Source organism: Leptosomus discolor, chromosome Z, assembly GCF_034619465.1.
Source record: "Leptosomus discolor isolate bLepDis1 chromosome Z, bLepDis1.hap2, whole genome shotgun sequence".
Taxonomy (NCBI): Eukaryota; Metazoa; Chordata; class Aves; order Leptosomiformes; family Leptosomidae; genus Leptosomus; species Leptosomus discolor.
The window spans coordinates 6,007,529-6,028,385 of NC_141419.1; the positions used below are offsets into that span (position 1 = coordinate 6,007,529).

General features: G+C 48.6%; 1 protein-coding gene across 1 annotated transcript in view; it reads right to left on the bottom strand.

The window, feature by feature from the left end:
* Positions 1–3,829: 3,829 nt before the first annotated feature.
* Positions 3,830–20,857, bottom strand: part of CSMD2 (CUB and Sushi multiple domains 2) — a 298,000-nt gene continuing 280,972 nt past the window's right edge. Inside the window, exons 58-70 of the mRNA XM_086480279.1 lie at positions 19,268–19,444; positions 18,247–18,426; positions 16,859–17,032; positions 15,501–15,674; positions 12,341–12,414; positions 10,826–10,937; positions 8,747–8,926; positions 8,075–8,140; positions 7,322–7,483; positions 6,595–6,707; positions 5,786–5,873; positions 4,491–4,629; positions 3,830–3,989 (exon numbers count right to left, since the gene is read on the bottom strand). Coding sequence (XP_086336405.1) covers positions 3,830–3,989; positions 4,491–4,629; positions 5,786–5,873; positions 6,595–6,707; positions 7,322–7,483; positions 8,075–8,140; positions 8,747–8,926; positions 10,826–10,937; positions 12,341–12,414; positions 15,501–15,674; positions 16,859–17,032; positions 18,247–18,426; positions 19,268–19,444 — 1,799 coding nt within the window. The remainder of the gene's footprint in view (positions 3,990–4,490; positions 4,630–5,785; positions 5,874–6,594; positions 6,708–7,321; positions 7,484–8,074; positions 8,141–8,746; positions 8,927–10,825; positions 10,938–12,340; positions 12,415–15,500; positions 15,675–16,858; positions 17,033–18,246; positions 18,427–19,267; positions 19,445–20,857) is intronic.

The window sequence follows — 20,857 nt, forward strand, 5'->3', positions numbered from 1 at the left end:
TCCACGCCAGCGCCATCCCCGTGCACACGTGTGTGCGTGCGCCGGTCGGCATCCAGAGGGTCCTAGGAGAAACCTTTGGCGGCTCATGAAAAAGGCACCAGAAAAAAATGTAAGAAAAGCAATGCAAAAATTTATATTTTATTTTAATTCAAAAATTTAAAATAGCTTTCAAATTCAGTAAAGTATGCCTGGACACAATGAAAAGCCTCATATACAGAGACAGATAAATTAAATTGTATATACTGCAGACAAGCCAAGTGTATGTATAGATTACATATTTACACTTTTATGTAAACCATATTTATACATTTTATTACATTTACAAAAAAAAGCTGATCTTCCACTACTGTTTACTACAATAATGAAAAAACATTTACATTGTGTTTTTAACTGTACAAACTTTCGGTTCATAAAAATATATCTCTGTACAAAAGAGGGATTTTTTTTCTTTTTTTTTTTTCTTTTTTCACTCTTTTTTTATTTTTTTTTTTTTTAAACATAATGCAAGTCCTCTGGGCACAAGAATGGAGAATGTCACGTATCGGGTCCCAGCCAGCTTGCGAAAAAATGGGACAACACCCCTTCCACTTCCTTTGTTGCTTGGGCAACAGAGGAAAATGGTACTTAATGGGCTGAAAGCAGCAAGTCTTGTTTAAGTGGAGCTTCCCTCCTCCCTGCCTTGGTGTTAAAACATCTCGGGTTAATTTTACACGCCTCGACACAAGCTTATCCTGGCCGTTCCATGGACTGAGCGGAATTAGAAAGGTGTGAAAAAGCAGACGTGGGCTCTGCTGTGTGTGTGTCCAGCCCTGCTCTTCGCTCGGAGCAGCTGGCTCAGCGCGGGCCAGGACTTGCCAGCATTTGCAGCGGGGAGAGGTTTGTTTTGAGCTCAGTGACAGGAGCCTGGAAAGAGCCAAGCTCTGCTGTCGTAGGATACTGCGAGGTGTTTTGAGTTCTGGGTGTTGAAAGAGGAGCCAGGACACTGCTATCACTGGCACCAGAGCACCAGGGACTGCAAAACGGCGCTGCCTTTGGGATCTGCGATGCAAGGGAGCCGGGTCCCTTGGCTGTGTTATGGGGGCTGGACAAAGGCCAGGAGAACGGGCTGTGGGTTTGGCCAAGGGCAGCCATCACAGAATAATTTAGGCTGGAAGGGACCCTGGGGTCAAATACGGGCCAGGAGAGCAGACCTGAAGGAAGGAACCAGCTATCTACTTGCAGATGCAAAGGAACCAGGGGAACATCCCGGCCTCGTCACACCAGCGCGAAGGGGAGGCAGCTCCCTGCCTTCACCGCAGCCGCCCAGCTGATGAACTGGAGGACAGCCAGCCCTTGGCCCCAGACCCGAGTGCCACCGCAGCCCGGTCGGGGTCCCCTCTTCTCACTTACCCTTCAGCTTGCTCTGGGGCCCGTGTCCTGCCAGCTGGAGGTGCCCAGAGAGAAGCAGGCACCGCTGCCAGCCCGGCCCGGCCACCCCAAGATGTTTAGTCCCGCAACCGGCTGGAAGGCGAAGCCGTCTCCACCCGTCTGTGTATCCAGCATGAGCTGGGAGCGTGCCTTGCCGCAGGACACAGTGCAGCCCTGGCCCTGAGCTACCTGTGAGCCCACCTCCACGCGGGCAGCATCTCACCGACTTCTGCCCGTGTTGGATCAGGGCTCTGGCTCACACATGTGCTTGCGCCCACCTCTCAGGAATAAATCAGAGCACCCTTGCAGGCTTGGGGGAGCAGGGATGGCATTTTTTGGCAGGCTGGCTGTTCAGCAATTAGGCTGTAGAATGCTGCTTACTCTAAGAGCGCTGAATAAGAGACAGAAGTAAAAAAAATAATATATATTTATATATATACACGTGCGCGCACACAGAGTAAAAGAATAAACAAAACAGAAAAAAACCCCTACCCTGTGGCTTTCATTAGACAAAACCTCAGCTGACATTAAGCAGAGGAAAGCCAGCGGTTAATTGCAAGCATGGATGCAAACACCAGCCCATTTGTTCTAATTGTTTTCCCTTCAAGTCTTCTGTAAGAAGAAGCTGCTTCATTGACACATACTGCTCTACGTCAGCTGTATTTCACTGGAGTCTCAGTTAGTAAAATGGCACTGTTGCGTTCCTTGACTCCAGCCTGGCCTAAGAAACAGTGACTCAAACCAAACAGACCAAAACCCTGAACCAACAAGAGCAGCTCTCCTCTTTATTAGAGGAGGACAGTGTCATTACAAAAGCATCATTCTCTTATAAGGGAGGAAAAATGTCAAGCCGCCTTATCAGCTCTCATCAAAGCCAAGGCAACCTTTCTGCCCCTGGGAAATAAAAAGAACAGCTTTGGATAGAAATTAAAACTCTTATTGCATTGCCATTTGGAGGATCAATATGGAAAGGGCAAAGGCTTTTGAATGCTACTGGGAGGAAATCAGTATTTGTTAGAGTTCTTTTTGAAGAGGGTTTTGTCCCTTCATGTCTGCCAGCAATTTCCTGATTAGGGTGTTTGGACACAGCTAAAACTGGCAGCTGCTGGGAGAGGGCCAGAGATGGGGGGGACATTTCCTCACCAGCCCTGAGAGCTGCCTGAAATGAACATGGGGCAGCAAAAAACCCAGCAAGAATGCCCAAAGGAAAATTAAACACACAGAAGAGCAGAAAAGCTTGCAAAGTTTTGCTCTTCTCATTGAAAAGGTCTCATTTGAAAACCCTTCCTCTGCAAAAGCCCTGGGTGAGAAAAAAACAACAAAGAAATAACCCACAAACCCAAATAAAGACAAAGCAAGTACTCATCCTGTCCCCTACCGGTATTTTCCATTCACCCAAATCAGCACCTTGTGCAGTGCAACCTGCTTTTGCCCCTTTGTTGTCCAAGCTCTTCCCAAGTGGAGGGCGGTTGGTGGGACCCCACATAGCCCACCGCTCCCTCCAGGAACACATCACCAAGATGCAGGTTGTAAAAGCCTTCCCATCACCTCACCGCCCAGGTCCTCCACTTCCCCAGGGCTCGATGTTGGGCTGAGACCCACTGGCAGGGTGGGAGAGGGGAGCTGTGCTGGAGCGGACCTTTGGTTGGCTTCGTTATCCACGGCAGGATGGAGAGGGTGGGTGAGGATGACAGAGGACAACTCAGCAGTCTCTCAGGAGTTAACGCAAAGTCCAGCGAGGTGTAGCAGCTTCTCCACAGCCTCAGCAAGGTTGGGAGGAGGGAGATGGGGACGGAATGGATGGAGACTAGTGAGGTGAAACACAATCATCCACTAGACACCGACCCCGGAGGAATCTGGGACAATGGAAGAGCGAGAGAGAAGCACACAGCTTGTTACCACACAGAGAAATGCTGGGAAAGCCTGCAATGGCTTCGTTATCTCAAACTAAGAATGTTCCACTCTAGAAGTGCTCTTACAGTCCACAGGGTACTTTTGTTTACGACATTATTTCTCTGTGCCTATGCAGTAAGACTTAAACCCCTCGCTTTAACCCCTCCTCTGATCACTGTGCAAAACACCCTGTCTGGAGTCACACAGTGCACGATCTCTAATCTTAGACTCATTTTTTCCTTCACCTGGTGACTGTTCTCACCACAGGGCTATTTAGAATTGCTTTGCCACTGGTTCCCAGGAGGTCCTGCCCCAACCGGCAGTAAGCACCCGAGACCCGGAGATGGGGATGCTGGTTTGGGTCTTGCCCTGGGCAGAGATGATCTTCCCGGGCAATCTGAACCACTCTGGGTGCTCTGTTGAACCACCGCTTCGATACAGCACAAAAAGTGACTAACACGAGGAAGGCAGTGGCCCGGTGCCACTCTCGTCCTCCCTTTCTGCCCACTCACCGTGGGGGGGCCGGGTGCTATACAGCTGTGCACACAGTGCTGACTGTGAACTCCGTCTCGTTGGCCATGATGTCTGTGGGCTGCAGGTTTCGGTCGTACATCGGATTTTCAAACGTCGCTCGGACGTTGGTGTTTTCATGGCCTGCGTAGCCATTGAATGGGACTTTTGGTCTTCTCCTGCAGAGAGAAAATAGCGGCTTTTGAAAAGGGTAAACACCTGGGGATAAGGCAGAGGGATCTACAGAAAAATCTCAACTGTAGATTTGTAGCACAGGCAGCTCCCTGGGCTTTGCTACAGCCCTAAGCGTGCTCCCTCCCAGAGCAGCCAGCCTGCACGACGCTTTGCATTGCAGCAACATTTCCACGGCAATACATTGATCAGGAGAAATAACTAATTTACAACATACGCAAAGCTGGCTTGAACGCTGAAGTATGAAATTTACTTTGCCTTATCCTACTTAATGTTGCCACAAATCTCATTAATGGCCATAAAAGCCCTCAACACTCTCTTCTCCCAACACCCTCACCCCTCCACATGCGCTTGCTCCATTATTTTTTTCTCCTTCCGAATTAAACGAGAAACCAGATCTAGGGGGAGTGCTTTTAAGTCAAGCTCACAAATATTTCTGTCAGCCCCCTGATTTTGTTTCCCCTACCGGCACCATTCCCGAAACCTACCTGTGTTTGTAGAGATAAAGCACAAACCCTGCAATAATCAGGGCTATGAAAGGCACAAGAATGGCAGCTGCCACAGAACTGCTGTTTGATGCAAAATGGTGTCCTATTGATTCTGGATCATTTTCCATCATGCTGATGTCTGAAACACAGCAGAAATGAACACATTTCAAAACACTGCTGTGGGAAATGAGGTTTGCTTGAGTTACAGGTTACATCATCAACAAGAGAGCAAGACGGTTAGAAGTGCTGCTGTAAAAGGTAATCAAAAACTTCTGAGCCACATGAAGAATGGTCAGGAGAGCTAGCCCAGCTTAGACATCATCATTTATTTAGAACTGCAACTGAAGACAGATGTAAATAGATTCATCTTACCAAAATGCTCAAAATTGGATGCTTAAAGTTAGGCTTTATGGGAGACTTTCAAAGGCTGCAATAATGAGCATCTAATTCTCCATAAAGGTGACAAGACTCCAGGGGTCAGATTCCAAAAATTCTAAGAGATTGAAGAGCTCAAGCCACATTTTAAGAGATATTTAGGAGCTTAGATCTTGGGTTGCCTAAGCTCTCAAGTGCCTCTGTGATTTCTGAGAGTGAGATGGAGACATTCGTGGTAGCAGTGGGACCTGGGCTTTTAGGTCAGGCATCTAGAAATATGGAGAAAAAAAGTGTCCAGGTGCTATTTATGGCTCCAAACTCTGTCTTGGAACAGAAACCTGTTTATTTAAATGCCTCACTTTGTTCCCAAGTTAAAAATTTTGCTGTTGTTTGTCTCCCACAAATCTTACATTAAGGATGGGTTTAGCCCCCACTCGACAGAATATCCCGTGTTCAATGCATTCAGTATTTAAACACAAGCCAGGGCAGAGCTGCTGCATCCATTGTAGATGGAGGAACTGCAGGTGAGAAGGTGCAAGGCAGAAGTGCTGCTGGGCAACGGGGATCTCCTCCTCCCTGTGCAGCATGGCACCGCTCGCCTCAAACGTGAAGAAACAGAAGCTGTTTCAGATGCCTCCATCTCCCACCCCCTGGGGTACAGAGATTTGAGGGCACTCCACTTCTCTGCCCCTGTGGCAGGTTTGGGTTTCACCAGCTCTCTTATCAATGATGTGTGGAGGGGAGCTGGAAAGGGTTAGGTTAAACCTGACGGTTCAAAACCAGCTATAAAGATCTGATCCAGTGGGGCTGAAAATTAAAGCCAAGGACAGGAGAAATGTTCCCCATCTGAAAACCTCCACTACCACCAAAATCTAGCTTTCAGCAATCAAGGGAAAAAGCAGTAATCAGAGGAAGTTTACCAAGTCTCTGAAGGCCAAACTGCCCGAAGCCTTTGCCACGCACAAAGCCCTGGTACACAAACGTGCCGCTTGAAGACTCTGATGAGACCTGCAATGGCAGGAGAGCAGGCATCAACAGATTTGTTCAACACTTCCCTGGGATTTTTAGCACCCATCTTATCACAGCCTCTTTCAAGTTCATGCATAGTGTTAATTTGATTCAATTCCCCAGAAAACTGAAGCGTTTTTTAAGAAGTCTGACTGCCCAACAACTTGTTAAGACTCTCACATCTCAAACGAAGAAAAAAAAAAAATCTTGTTTGCAATAAACTACAGAACACATTGCTGATTCAACAGGGATAGCGAAGGCTCTGGGCTACAGCTGGCCATGGGTCAATCAGATGCATGTTTCTTCTAAACTCCAGTGAATCTCTTAAGGGCATGGGAAGTTACCAGACACAGAAATTGGGGTGAGAAGTTGACTCCGTAAGGGAAGATTAGCTCCTCTAGTTTGATGTTTAACAGATACAAAATGTTAAAATGGAATTAATCATGTTGGTTTCTCTTTCAGTATTATCTGGAAGACTTACAGATTTAAACCCACAGGGCAATAAAAACCCATACAGCTGCAAGGGAGCATGGAGGAGCTGACTGTCACGCAATGTTATCTCGCATGCTGGAAGAATGCCCTGTGTCCCCCTCAAGCAAGCAGGTCACTGGAGGATAGCAGCTACGGGAGTCACTCCCTCAGCTTCAGCGAGAGAAAAGCTGGGGATGTGATAGCAATGGGAGGAGTTGTGGCGGGGGACTTGGTGTGCCCCTGCACTTACGTGTCCATCTAGAGCCCATTTATCGTTTTTGAACTTGTTGACAAAGATCTCCACCGGCCCCGTTATTTGATAAACCTGGAGAAGCAGGTGCACATCTTCCTTCTTGTAAATGCCTGAAAAATAAGTGACTTTTAATCTCTAGATCACAATGACTCTATTTGAATTTGAGGTAATTAACTTTCTACCTGAGAGCCCAGAGAAATCACCTCATCATCTTAAGAGAGGACAACAACTCCTCTTACCAACCCTACGAGTGGGATGCACTGGGAAACACACCACGAACACCCTATCCTGCATCCACTCCCCAGGATATTAAAGCTATTTTGCACTTGGGAAGACACTCAACTGTTAATGTTCGGGTTATATTGGATCAGTGAGGTTACAATGGATCAGCAACAACCTGGTACTCCATGAAGGGCAGGGACGAGGAGCACTGACATCACTTATTCTTGTTTAAAGTTTTTATCTTAAGTTCACCACTCCTGTACACAGGGAACAGACGATGGACTGGCCTGAGCTGCCTTTCAGGCAGAGTTAAAGCAAACTCAGATATATGACTTTGTTCGTCTTGGGTGCAATCAAAGATTGGAGACTTCAAACCTGGGTGGTTCTGTAAAGATCTCAGAGCATCAACAGCACTGATGTAGCAGAGCATGCTGCCCCTCACTCTGTGACACCACCTATGACAAGTGTAAATCCCTACAAACGGCCATGTCGGCTCCCTTACCAGACACCTGGAGCTCCACACCGCTGTGGTCTATCAAAGTGGCATTGACTTTACCGGTGGCAGGGTCAAAGCTAGTGACAGAGAGCATCGCAGGCTGCTTTTTCCCCATGTATTCATAGGAGCCTTTCCAAAGGGAATTCCTTGCAAACACATCGGCAGGCACTAGAAACCACAGCAATTGGGGATGGAGAAAAACAAGAGCATTGCCATTTATTCCCATTTTTCAGAAATAAAAATAGAGCAAATTTCTTTCTTTCTTTGAATTCACAAATATGTATTTAAATATCTCAAATCCCACCCACTCTCTGGGTTATCATCACTGAGTACAAAGCCAAAGAGAAAAGAACAAACAAGCTGATGACTTTAATTTTGTTGTTTTGACAAAAAATGCCACCAAAGTTTTAAAAACAAACCAACCCCCAAAATAATTTCTTAGGAAAAGCCAACAAAATACTTTTTTTTTTTTAAAAAAGGTCTAATGTAAAACATCCCAGATGGCTTGAATCTCCGGAGCGCCCTGGGGAGGGTAGTGGATGTTGGTGCCCAACTCCCTTAAGGCTCCTGTCTGTTTCCCAGTGAAGCATAAACAGGATGGGGCACACGGGCTGCTTTCACCAGCCCAGCAGTCTCAAGATCTGCAAGAAACAGCGGGATCTGTGGCTGCTCTGGGGAAGGGACGGGAGGGGATGGACCTGGTAAGGTCCAGGTCTAGTGCTAACGCGTCCCAGGGAGCAGCGAGCCCTGCCACGGTACCTGACACCTTGGCGAGCGGCGGGTCCCGCGCGGTGCCGACCGGCCTTCCGCTGGGGCGGACATCGGCTGAAAGAGAGGGTCAAACCACAGCTGGTGAATATCGCGGCGTCTGACGCCGTTGGGACAATTCTACCGCGCCGGTGCTAGCAGAGGACAGCCTTTGGCTGGCATTGCTCACACACGTAACGTGGCTGCACGTCCCCATGGATGTGGGGTTTTGGATGGCGCCCTGCCCAGCCCCTTTGAAACGGCACAAAGCTTTCATTTGCTGTCCTCCTCTGCCATCTGTGCCAACCCAAAGCATCCAGAGAGAGCCACGAGGCTCCACGAGAGCCACACAGCTCTATGGCAGGATTAGACCACTATGTGTTCCTGACTGAAGACTCTAAGGTAGGCAAAAGGTGGGTGAGTAAAGAACAATCTTTGTCTTATGCAGACTCTTCTAGATCCAGACCATCAGGCAGAAAATCCCCTAGCTGTCTCCCCGCTAGGACCTGCACAGGACCGTCTGGGAGCTGTGGTCTCTACAGCCAGCTCAGCCATGCAAACACACGACATCTGTGTGCTGGTGCAGGTCTAAGAGAATAGCTGTTTTCTCTTGGGCTGCAATGCTCCCCTCTGCAGAGGTGCAGGCAAATGCAAAACCAGGGTCATGCTGCTCAGAGCTTTTACCGAGGCAAATAGGTGGTTTTCCTGTCCAGCTGCCATCTGCTTTGCAGGTTCGATGCTCAGATCCTCCAGTGAGATAGTACCCGCTCTGGCAAGAATAGATCAAGGTGTAGCCCAGCGATGGCAAATCCAGAGCACCGACGTTGGCATGGGAGGGGGTCTCTGGCTGCTTACAGTGGTGAGCTGAAAAGCAGAGGGAAAACAGAGATGAGAGACAACATCCAGTTGTAGACAGAAAGGCAGAGGATTGGCACCACAGTGTCAGCAGGGACAGAAATCTCTTTGAAGAGCATTTTTCAGCAAAAGCTTTCTCTGCTCACTAAGGAAGACAATGACACGCCTGGATTTTTCCCAAACGGATCGAATTAATGAGACCGTTTCCCGTGCTTTGCTGGCTAGATTGCTCTTTCTGGCTAAAGCTCTCAGGGGATCCTTCACTTGGTTCCAGCTTCCACAAACTGAAAATCAGGCTCCGCCATCTCCCACCTTTTAAGGGGAAAAAAGTTGAAACCACATGATGCTAAAGACACCTGTCTCCTTCCTTTAATTCTGACCCCAGCGCTGTGTTCCAAGTCTATCTGCAGACCAAAATTGCCTTTACAGGCCATCAAGACCTCGTAAATTAAGCCAGTGATTCCAGCAAATGCATTACAGATCTGGTTTTGTACAATCTCTCTTCGTGGACCAGTATCCTACTAATAATTTGCACCTATCTGTCCACAAGATCAGACAGTAAGACCCCAAAAGTGTGCAATACCCATAAATTCCTGTAATTGTTCAATAACTTCCAGGATTTGGCTACAGAAATCAAAGCTGAGCTTGTCCAGCTCCCTGCCACCAGAGCAAGCGTGTGCCTGCGCTGCTCGATCAGGTCCTGTTGTAAATGTGTCACCACTTTCCTTGAGAAGTTATGACACAAAACAAATAAATCACAGAGCCGGGAGGCTCTTCTCACCCATGCTGTAAATTTGCCCTTTCTGTAGCTCTCAAACTGCTCATGAATGAAAACAAATCCTTGGCAGCCTTCATGAGGTATTATCTTCATCCTCGTTTTACAGAGGATGAAATATAAAACCCAGAAAGCTGAAAGACTTAACCTGAACTCGCATGGTCTGAGAGCCCCGGCTGTGAGCTCACAGCCCAGCTGGGAGGCGGCAGTTCAGCGCCCGTTAGCAGTAACTGCATCCAACCCCGCGCTGCAGATGGAGGCGGCTTTACACAAAACCTAAAGGCCTTAAACCTAAATGACCTGGCTGGCATGGGTAAGCCAAAACCATCTTCTATTTCACTGCACCTAGCACCAGGAGCAAAATCCCACGTAGAGCTGCTGCTGCATCCCTGTAGTCGTCCAATTCAGCATCCCTGTGAATTTGGGGATGGACTCCCACCACGCAGGTGAGCAGTGGGGAAGGGCAGCTCCTTCCAGAGCAACCGCCCCCCTCTCCCCTGACACTACCTGTAAGAGTTTTTAAAGGTAGGTGCCCTGGTTGAGCTGCTCACAGAGTGAGCACCTGAAGGGTTTGTTAGCGGAAAAATATCTCACCAATAAACCACCTCACAAGGGAGAGGAAAAAGCTTTTTAATACTTATGATACAGAGGCCCTGATGGATATTACCACTTAAATCCATTACATTAAACTCCTTCTGGTGTAGCAGGGAAAAGATGATGGACAGCTTAAAAGAAAGAGCAACATGTTATTAAAGAGAGGAGAAACACTGCTCTGCTGGAGAGCCCTTCGGCTAAATGTTAACCTTGGTCCCTGGAGTGTGAGCTCACATCTCGGCCATCAAATTCGGTTTCAGAAGCACAAAACGAAGTCTCACCTGAACCTATCTCTCGGAGGAAGGGACAAGTGAAAAATCTCATCTGAAATCAGAAGTGGCTGCTGGTGTAGTCATGTCAGGAGAGAACTGATTGTGTGAGATCCCTTTTCTTCAAGAATATGTTTTCTCAGAGCTCTCCCCCCAAATGACCAGCTCTCCAGAGCCAGCAATTTGCATGGTGAAGCACGGCAACCAAACAAGGCAGCAGCACGGTTAAACGCACCGGTTTCCTTCGACAAAACCTCTCCCCAGACTTACGGACGCAGTCTGGCTGCACGCCGCTCCACGTCAGGTTGGGGAGGCAGGTCCTGGTGGTGGAGCCCTGCAGCAGGTATCCCTTCTGGCACTTGAAAAAGATGATACTTCCCACCTGTTACAACGGGAGACAAACCACTGAACTTCCCAGTGCAATGCGATTCGCCCCTGCTTGTAACACAAAGGTGCTTCTGTAATCTTCCGTCTTCTATGTGCTGGAGAGGGCAGTCACCTGCTTTCTGCCCTCACCACCCTGCGAGAGTGTGGTCTCAAGAAAGCTCTCAGGGAGCGGGGAGTTCCTTCTTTTAGTGAGAGAGACAAGGCTGCTTGTCTTTTCAATATACCCAAAGCCAGCATCGAACGCAGGTGCTATTAGAATGGGCTGAAATTTTTGCCAAAAGGGATATTCAGTAGAAGTAGTATCAACAAACAGCCTGTAGGTGTATTGTAAATGCCAATTTGGGTTGCCAACAGCAAAAAGGATCACAAAAACTGAAACCTGATTTTTCAACACTTTTGAGGTGTGCTTACTTTTTGCAGACTATCCACCTTTTTGCATTTCGTTTCAATCCCATTATGATTATTTCAACCAAACCATTACCATATAATGGAGCTCACTCCCTGCTTCACACAGGTTGGCAGTATCATGCTGTTCGGCCGCCAGCCCCGTTATTGCAACTGGATTTGCTTTAAACCCAGAATACGCTGGAATAAAATTGCCAAGCAGGGCTCTGAGTGCCTTTCCCATCCCTAGCAGGGCTGTACACCATGCGGGCCACCTCCTCGCTGACGCTGCAGCCGGGTTTTATCACACAGTCCCTCCCAGACTCTCAGCTGGCTGCTGCAGTCCCCTGGGTACCACATCCAAAGGCACCATTTCCCTGTGACACTCTCTGCTCCAGCCACCACCTCATCCCCTGCGTGAGCACCTGAGGTGGCTCCACTACGGTGTGCGGCTCTCAGACTGGCAACCCAGACTCAAGGTGACTCAGTAGTAATTAAAAATTAGAATTCATTTATTAAAACCTGGGATTAAGATAACTAATTAGCAGCAAAATTGAAAACTCCACTCTGGCAGGAGTAGCCACACAGAATCAACTACCCCAGCCCTACGCCTAGCTCTGTCACAGCAGGGAATGGGCACCCGCAGGGACGGCAGCGGAGGCTGGAGATGGAGCACCCCAGGGACTTGCTTTGGTTTTTTCTCTCCTTTCCACTGATTTCATATTGTACAGCAGCTGAGATTAAGAAAAGCACCTACAGGATTTAATCTGAAAATGAACGGAAATTATGTCTCCAATGTGAATAAGCTAATAACTATTAATTAGCACTGTAATTAATATCATGAACAATGCATTGCTAGTCAATCCCACACAAATGCGTGGTGGGGTCTAATGGATCACGCCAGGATGTCCTGCTCACGGGAGGACATAGTAATCCACGCCAGGACTCTGACACAGACTAACCACAGTGAGTACCAGGGGTGCAGCTGAGGGGACCCCGCTGCCGCGACAGTACCTGGTAGCCCTGGGAGTTGTTCTGCATCCCAAAGAGAGGCACGCCGGGGTCTGCACACGTCGTGAGGCTGGGGTCTTCAAAGAAAAGAACAGAAACAGTGTTTTAAAGGAGCGGTTGTGGAAGCCATGTCAGAGCTCTGCCTTCCCCTGCTCTCCACACAAAAAGATCATGCTGTGCCTTTGCAACAAGACAGGAATATTTTGCTACAGGAGGAATACATAGCAACAAGGAAAAATACATGGATCTTTGTGTTTCTTAAATCCCTGACTGTTGCAACACAAACTAACCAGAGGCACTCAGTCACCCAGCAGAAAACGTACGATCATAAATCTTGCGTCAGGGACAACTTTCTTCCCTTCCCCTATTCTACAGGCGATGAGTGAAGCAACCGCCTCACCAGTGCTGTGCCTTCCACTTCCACTGGCCGCCCCCTGCGCCGAGGGCTGCAGTGACCCTGTCCTGTCCTGCGCCCTGGGTCAGTGCCTTCGTCCTTCTGGGCTCAGCTGTCGCTCCCACACTTCCTCCCTTGGAACCTTGCTATTTCACAGTGATAGATGGGGGCTGGAAATTTTAATGCATCTCAGATACATCATCTCTCTTTACGCCTCGTTTGGTCTCAATCTATCAGAAGACGAATACACAATTCTGTAGGAAAACCTGCTGCTACTCTTCTAGCATCTACACTTTCTTTTTTTCCCAGCATGTTGACAGTAGCAGGGCATCAATGGAATTAAGGCAGAGATGCATCACATTAATATCAGCATCTCAAACTGAGCAAAGGAAACTGAAGCTTCTGCCTGAAAGGCAGTTCATCAGGGACAGGTTCCCTGCTCCTTGGGGTCACAGGATTAAGCTAAGTTGCAATGCTGGCCACAGGGATGCCCTGGTACCCAGTGAGGGGTAGCTATGTTAGCAGGGAGCTGGAGCATTGCAGGATCTCAGTGCAATCGGATGAGAGTCTGCTCTGGATTCCCAGTTTTCCTTTTTCAACTTGCTCAACATTGCTACGAGAAGGTCCATAAACCCCACAGAAAATCCTGCTCTACACTCAAAATACTCCAATTAACGGGATTGTGCAAGACAAGAAATAAACTAAGTCTCCCCAATCCAACGCAGTGGCCTGTCACTACAGCCTGCAGCTATAGGACATCAGAGTACAACTTCTGTATCTAATAGCGCAGTTGTCCATTTTTATGCCTTTCCTCCATATGGTCTGACTAGTTGGTCTCTTCCTACTGAAACATTATGCACTCGTTGGTGTCATCCCCAGGACCTTGGAGCTGCGGACAATAACTAAACAAGGGGGACACAACATGGCTGATTTGGGGCTGTGGTGCACAAGCTAATTCATTTTCTGTCATTCGGTTCTGCTGAGCTTTTGTCATTTATCACCGATGCCGTTTCCATGGAAGCCCCCAGATAAATTAGTGTTTAAAATAAATAAATAAAGAGCCCCATTGCTGGATGAGGTAGCAGGTGATGGACGGCAGAGGGTGGAGGGCAGAGCCTCGGTCTCCCGGCTGCATCTAGGGAGGTCTGTGGTGCTGGCAATCGAATGTATCTCAAAAATGGGTGAGACCTGAATAAATACAACACTTTAGGTTCAGCTGTTTGAACAGCAGCTGACACTGAACAGCAGCTGCTTGAACAGACACTGACATTTTGGGTTAAGGTTTGCCTTTTCTGCCTTCTCACAGTTTGTCTTGGGGAGACGAATTCTAAGTACCTTGCATCAGCAGCACGAAGAGCTGCGTTTGCTGGGTTCAATCACAGACAGCTCTGGAGGGCCGGGAGCCACGTATGTACAACAGGTACATACATCTGCACAAGTATTTGCAATAAAGTGCTGAAGCATTTAAAGCCAGTATTTACAACAGTAGGCAGGCGGTCACAAGTCTTTGTATATGAGAAAGCTCCTGGTGAAATCAACAGGAAACCTGGAGGTTCAGGCCACGAGTATTTCTACATTACTGTAATTGGTGATGGATTTAAGGTGCAGCTAGGATGACTGAAAACTGTGGAGAACAGCCTGAGATCTCCTTCTGCCCCAGATGCCCCCATGAGGTGATGATGGTGGTGTTCAGGCAGACAGTTAAGGTAACAACACACAGCCCAGGCAGTTTATCACCACAGGAGCCCTAAAGTTCAAGAATGCAGGCAGGGTTTTAAATAGGTGAAGAATGCTGTGACTGATTCTGATTATACACCTCCTGGAGGTTTCAAAAGGTTCTGGAAGCCCCAGAAAATAGGCACCTGAGGAATGCGGGGAAGTATTAGCCTGAATCCCAACATTGGAGCTAGGCCAAGCAATCTGTAGGATTTTGATCTCTGTTAACAGCACTGTCACACTTCTAAGAGTTGCTGTTCTGCCATTCTGGATATAATTCAAAGGCAGCAGAGGACATAAGAGCTCTCACGTGCACCCTTTAGGCAGAACTCAGTTTTGCTGCATTTTCTGGGAGAAGAGCAGCTCTGCTGCACAGCAGCCCACGCTGCTCCCTGCGGTCAAACTGCACTTTCACCCCCATCGCTGGTCACGACGCATCTCCACAGAGCAGCGCGCTGGGTGCGAGGTCCCCAGGGAAGCCTGGAAGCAGCATAGAGCCCAGCACAGCGCAAAGATTTGATGCTGGCAGGGGTGCAGCAGCTTTAGCGCGGTACAGGGCACGAGTGCAGGCGCGGCATTGCACCAGCGTGCTGCCGCTGTCCCCAGCCCCAGCCTTTGGGACCTCTGCGCGGTGCTCCCCTCCGCAGGCTCTCACACAGCCCTCGAACCTTACGGCCCAGGTCGGAAATGTTAACCTGGAAGTTCTGCAGGGAACTTCTCTCTCCTGCCCGCCGGCAGCCCAAGCACAGTGCTGAGGAGCAGCAGCAGGCAGGAGACAGTCTTCCTTGGAGGTACTACGTCTTGACAACTGTCAGGAGCAGGAATGACGGGGGCAGGCACTGAATCTAAGCAGCAAGCCCCAAGAGAAGGAGATGGGTTGTTTACCACCAGCTAGTACACACAAACCAAAAGCACCTTACCTGTACATTCCAATTTTCAGGGGAACATTCTGCAAACCCAGAAAAGGAAACCAACTTTGCCACAAGCGGAAAAGCAAGGTGACCACTCAAAGCTCTTTGCTCGTAGTTGCAAGACGGAGGAGTCTCCCCTTACCTATGCAGCTGGGCTGGGTCCCGCTCCACGTCCCATCCGACTGGCAGAACCGCCGGGCTGATCCCACCAGCACAAGGGGGGCTAAGCAGGAGAAGGAGACGGAAGAGCGGTAGGTGAAGCCTCTGTCCTCCCTCCTGCCTTGAGCGGGTATCCCCGGATCACCGCAGAACACAGCTGCAACAGGCAAAGAGACAAGCGGATTGCGACGAACCTCCTCAAGAGCAAGCAATGTTAATAAGCTAAAGATGGGTCTATTAGTGGCCCAAACATTACCACTCCCAGCCATCAAACTCTGTGATTGACTAGGGAATTAGTAGTGGTAGAAGGCATTGCTGGCTATTTTCTTTGTAATTCTCTCTTTTTGTCAATTGCTGTTAATTAACTTCCACCTTCTCCCCCATCTTTTCTTTTTTTCTTTTTTCTTTTTTTTTTTCCTAACAGCATGCTTAGCTTTAAAACGTATCTCTAATTGCACGATGTCAAATTGCTGTATGGCTCCGTGTCACACAGAAAGCCCACTAATTATACAAGATCCAGGGAAAGGTGCAAGGAACACAGCGAGGGCTTTGTATGATTTAATATGAAAATGGCTATTGTGCAGCTGCCAGCCATTCAGCCAAGGAAAGAAACTTAAATCTGCCTTTATCATTCTCAGACATTTAACTAATTTTTTCACATTAGCTGTTGTATCAAGCACACAGGTTTCCACCCAGCCAAAGCTCTGCCTTCACAAAACATTCCTAACTTCTGCTGCAACCACACAGTGCCCTTTGCCAAAGGCTTCTTCCCTACAGCCTTTGGCAGCTTCAAGAGCCCCAACTGCAGAAGACTCAGTCACTGGGGAGACACATGGACAAACAGCCAGTTTTAAAGATCCCTGGTAGACAGGAACATGCAAGATCTTCAGACTCGTTGCAAACGTGACCTCACATCTCTGTTACGAGAGGCGGAGTGACTGCGTCCCCGTGGCCACCACTGCCTCCGTGTTACAGAGGCGGCAAACCAAGACTCCCAGCAATTGGGCTGCTGTCGGAGATGGGGAGAGCATCCATTCAGGCTTTTGGGTACTCTAAGCATCATTGTGCTTTTCTCCTGGCATGCAGAACTCCCGCTGGCTTCACTTAATACAAGACTTCCCTTGGGCTTAGGGGTAGGAAGCACAGCAACCAGATATTTAACTTCCCGCATACGGAGAATGGTCCACCCGTACCCTCTATGATACTGCCAGGCAAGGCAGAGTGGACACTAAAATCAGCTACACAGAGACCAGAGATGTTGGAGAGAAAGCAAACAACTGGGCTTTAAGCAGAGCCCTCCACCCAATTCACGCACGAACATGTAGATGGTGGCCTACTCACGAAAGCACTGGGGAATTTCCCCGCTCCAAGTCCCGTTCCCCTCGCAGGTCAGCACAGCGGGCAGGGAGAGCTGATACCCCTCCAGGCAGGCATAGCTCACGCTGGAGCCCCAGCTGAAATCCGAGCCCACGACTTTCCCGTTGGGGATGGCTTGTGGGGATTTGCAGATGATAGCTGAACGAAAAACAAAAGCACACTCAGTTCTCTTGACTTCTCAGCATAGTTATTTCCATTAACAAGCAAATTCACGTAGGATCAAAGTTATATTCTGCTCTCAAAGAGCACCTCCTGGGACTGGCCTAGCAGGGGGCTGTACAAACTTTTCCAGCTGTGCGCGCAGTTGTAAACCCCAGGATTTTACTTTGAAGTTCGGAGTTAACCAAATCCCCGATCTCAAAATCAGATTTCTGAGTCGGTGTTCATTTCCAGCTGAAGCTAAGAATCCACCCTGACTGAGTGTGAAAATTCATCTAAGATTCCCTGAAAGATTCATACATTTTGGACAACCTGGCTGAGTTTCAGATTGAATCAACAGCCAGTCTGTGTTTCATCCACTCTAGGGCGTTCTAATATGACATTTTTGCAGTGCTTTGCTTTTCAGCTCAGGGGAGCACTGGGAAAGATGCTAAGCTCATGCAAATCAGCCTGGCCTCCAAATGAGACTCTGGCCACATTCTGTATTACTCCTGCAACATTAGCTCAGTAGAGAGAATGAAAGAGCAGTGGAAGAATTGCTCTTTACAGCCTCTAAAGGAACTGGAGTGTATTTGGAAGTTTCTATGTGGTATGTATTTATATCAGAATCATGACAGGTGAATTTTCCAGATTGCTAAAGAAGTACAGAGATGCTGCTACAAGCCTTATCTACACTTGGTGGGTGAGTAAAACAGTCGCAGAAGAGATCTAGCCTGTCCTGCAACTGCTCTATTATTTCCCTTTCCTATCTCTGAACCACAGAGGCAATCTCAGAACTGAGAAATAATGAAAGAAGCTGGAAGAAACATTTTTCAGACTTCTAGATGATACCAAAAACCGTGTGCTTGCAAACACAATATTTCATTTGAGTTTGATCTGAGTTTTTGTGAAGAGTAAGTCACTTAACTCTCTGTGCTTCACTCTCCCTTCTCTACTACAGGGATAATAGCATCTGCTCCCAGGCATATTGTGATGACTGATAGATCTAAAGATAGCAAGGTGTTCACTCTAGGTTAATAAAACTGAGTAAGGGTTGTAAACACAGGGGATAGACTGACTGATATGACCGAGAAACTCCCAGGTGGGTTCCGGGCACTATGCAGTAGTTGCTGCCTATTACCTTGTCACAAGTCACAGAAAGTTTGTGGCCTGTACAACTTGTATCCTCCAGTATTTACAGCAACCAGCCTTACCTTTGCATGCAGGTTTGGTGCCATTCCAGGTTCGGTCTTTTGTGCAGGTTAGAGAAGATGCCCTGTCTGACTCCATCATATACCCCGGTGTGCACTGGAACACCACCGTTTTATTGTAGGTAAAATCATTGCCCAGCCTAATGCCATTGGCTGGCACACCAGGGTCACCACAGTTGATCACTGCCCAAGAAAAAAAGAAAGAAGCATTTCTAGCCAACCATCCCTTGTCTCACGCTTCTGGATCTGCAGTAACCAGAAACCTGATGGTCCTGAGCATTTTTCAATGCAGGATGTAACCCACTAACTGTGGAGGAGGGAGCATTTGCAGCACAGAAGATCTGGAGAGTGGCACTAGCTACAGAGCAGGCTGGGCTACAGCACGTGGAGAAAACTTTGCTTCTACTCAGTGGAGCGAGCAGTGATCTTAATGGCACATTAAGATCTTGCAAGAAGAAGTATTAACACACATTAAACATTAAAGAAAACCCGGGTCAAATCTGGGCTGGGTGGAAGACAGTTTTCCCATGGCACCCCCTCCTCTCTTTACCCTAGTTACTGTCTCTTATGTAAGACCACGTTCGCCACCAACCACGTCCCTGCTGCAGACACCTGCGGGTGGGAGCCGTGAGAAAACGCAACCCGTTCACGGAGAGCTTCTGAGCAGGGGCTCTGCCCACGTGCGTCCCCGTGCCAGCACACCGGCAGGCAGGAACGCTCACGTTCAGAAGCAGCCCCAGAGAGCACCTCCAGGTCGGCTGACATCTACTCAGAAGTTATCACAGAGCTCCCTTCATCCAACCGGAAAAAAAACAAACCCAAAGCAAGAGTTTTCCATTAGGTACTCGCAGAGACTGCAGGGTGAGCGACCGCTGCTGCCACTAGACAGTTTAGCCGAGTTTCTTGGCACAGCACACGTGTGTGTGCACATCTACAGCGAGTGTCCAACATGCCCTGACAACTCATCCCCAGAGCCTGGCAGCATCGTTCATCTCATCTTCCAGGAATCTGTCCCACTGCTCACCTGTACACTCTGGACTGGTCCCAGTCCACGTCCCGTTCACCGTGCAGTGCCTGCTCAGCACTCCTGTGGAGTAATAGCCTTCCCGGCACTGATATATAATGGAACTGGAGAAAATCAAGCCGTCGTTAAATATAACCCTCGCGTTGCTGGGGGTTCCTGGGTTTCCACAGGATATAACTAGAAAGCAAAATGGCAAAGTTAAAAACCCAACCAAACAAAAACCCCCAACCAAACCACAAACATGCCCCTCCCCAAACCAAAACCCAAGGCTTTCATCCTGCAATTGACTGTTCTCAATAAAAGTAAGATTAGCTGCAAAGCTCCCAGATCAGCTCAGACACAACAGGCTGTTCCGTGGAAAACCAGCTACACCAATCTAACAGGATCCCAAACACCACTGCCCAGCTCAGACCAAGGGCTCCGCCTTGCCGGGCAGCATGTCCTGAGGCTGTGTGCAGCATCCGTGGCTGGGGATTGAAAAAAACCCCTCCATCCCTGCAGCCAGCTGGTCCCCAAAGCACCAGCCCTGCTCCTCTCCTGGGGGGCTCTTTCAGTTCACCACCACAGCCAAGCCTGGGAGCAACCTGCTCCTCCAGGCTGAAGGAAGAACTGGTGTCCGTTCTTTGCAGGGCCTTATCCCAGCTCTCCATCTCACATCAGGTCCTACAGCTTAATAAAGCAGGTGGTGCCAAGCCTGGAGTCCCTCCATCTTCCAGGAGTTTGGGAGCCCGGACCCCAGCGTGCTGCTTTGCCTCTGGCCCCTTCGGGAAGCCGACAACTTTGAACACTTCAAAGGAATGAAGGCAGCAAGGGAGCTCGCTGCTCTCCCACCGCGGCATTGCTCACTGCCCAGCTATATCCAATTATGCTTCCAGAGGAGGGAGAATATTGTGGGAATACAATTATAGGTTTGTCAGTGCTCAAGTTTTATGTCTGAAGTACCTCAGCACCACAGCAATAAAAAGGCATCAGAGTGAATGGTGGTGCACAGAGCCCTGTCACGACAAAATAAGCACCTGCAATAATTGCATCCAGCCCTCATTTAGTCTGAAATTACAGGACATGAAAGAAAATCACATGAATCAAGGAAAGGCTTAAATCACAGATCCCAGCTCTTTGACAAGGAAATTCCTTGCTCCCACCCCTCCCCAGCAACGTGCCACAATCTCTGCAAGAGCATCGGTCTGTGCATGCACAAGGTGACCCGTCCCCACCCCGGCGCTCCTCCCCAGCACACACACACCACACTACTGCCAGCCGTTCTCCACGGGGAAACACAACTTCAGGCTCCAGCAGGAAAGCAACGAGCACAGGCCACCAACGCAAGGAGAGAAGACTTCCTCTGCCTCATTGCTTAGTTTGCTGACAGCCTGTTAACATATGAGCTTGTTGGAGGCATATCTGTTTGACAGGAGGAAACTAATAACCATTCTGGACTGTGTGCACAGAAACTCTGCATGGCACTAAAATCATCCGAGGTGCTCTCTCGTTACAGATTTCTCATGCAGCCAACGTCTCTGTGAAACACGGTGTCATTTCCAAGAGATGCTGGGATAAAAGTCAGATTCTATCAACTCAGAAAAAAGCTCT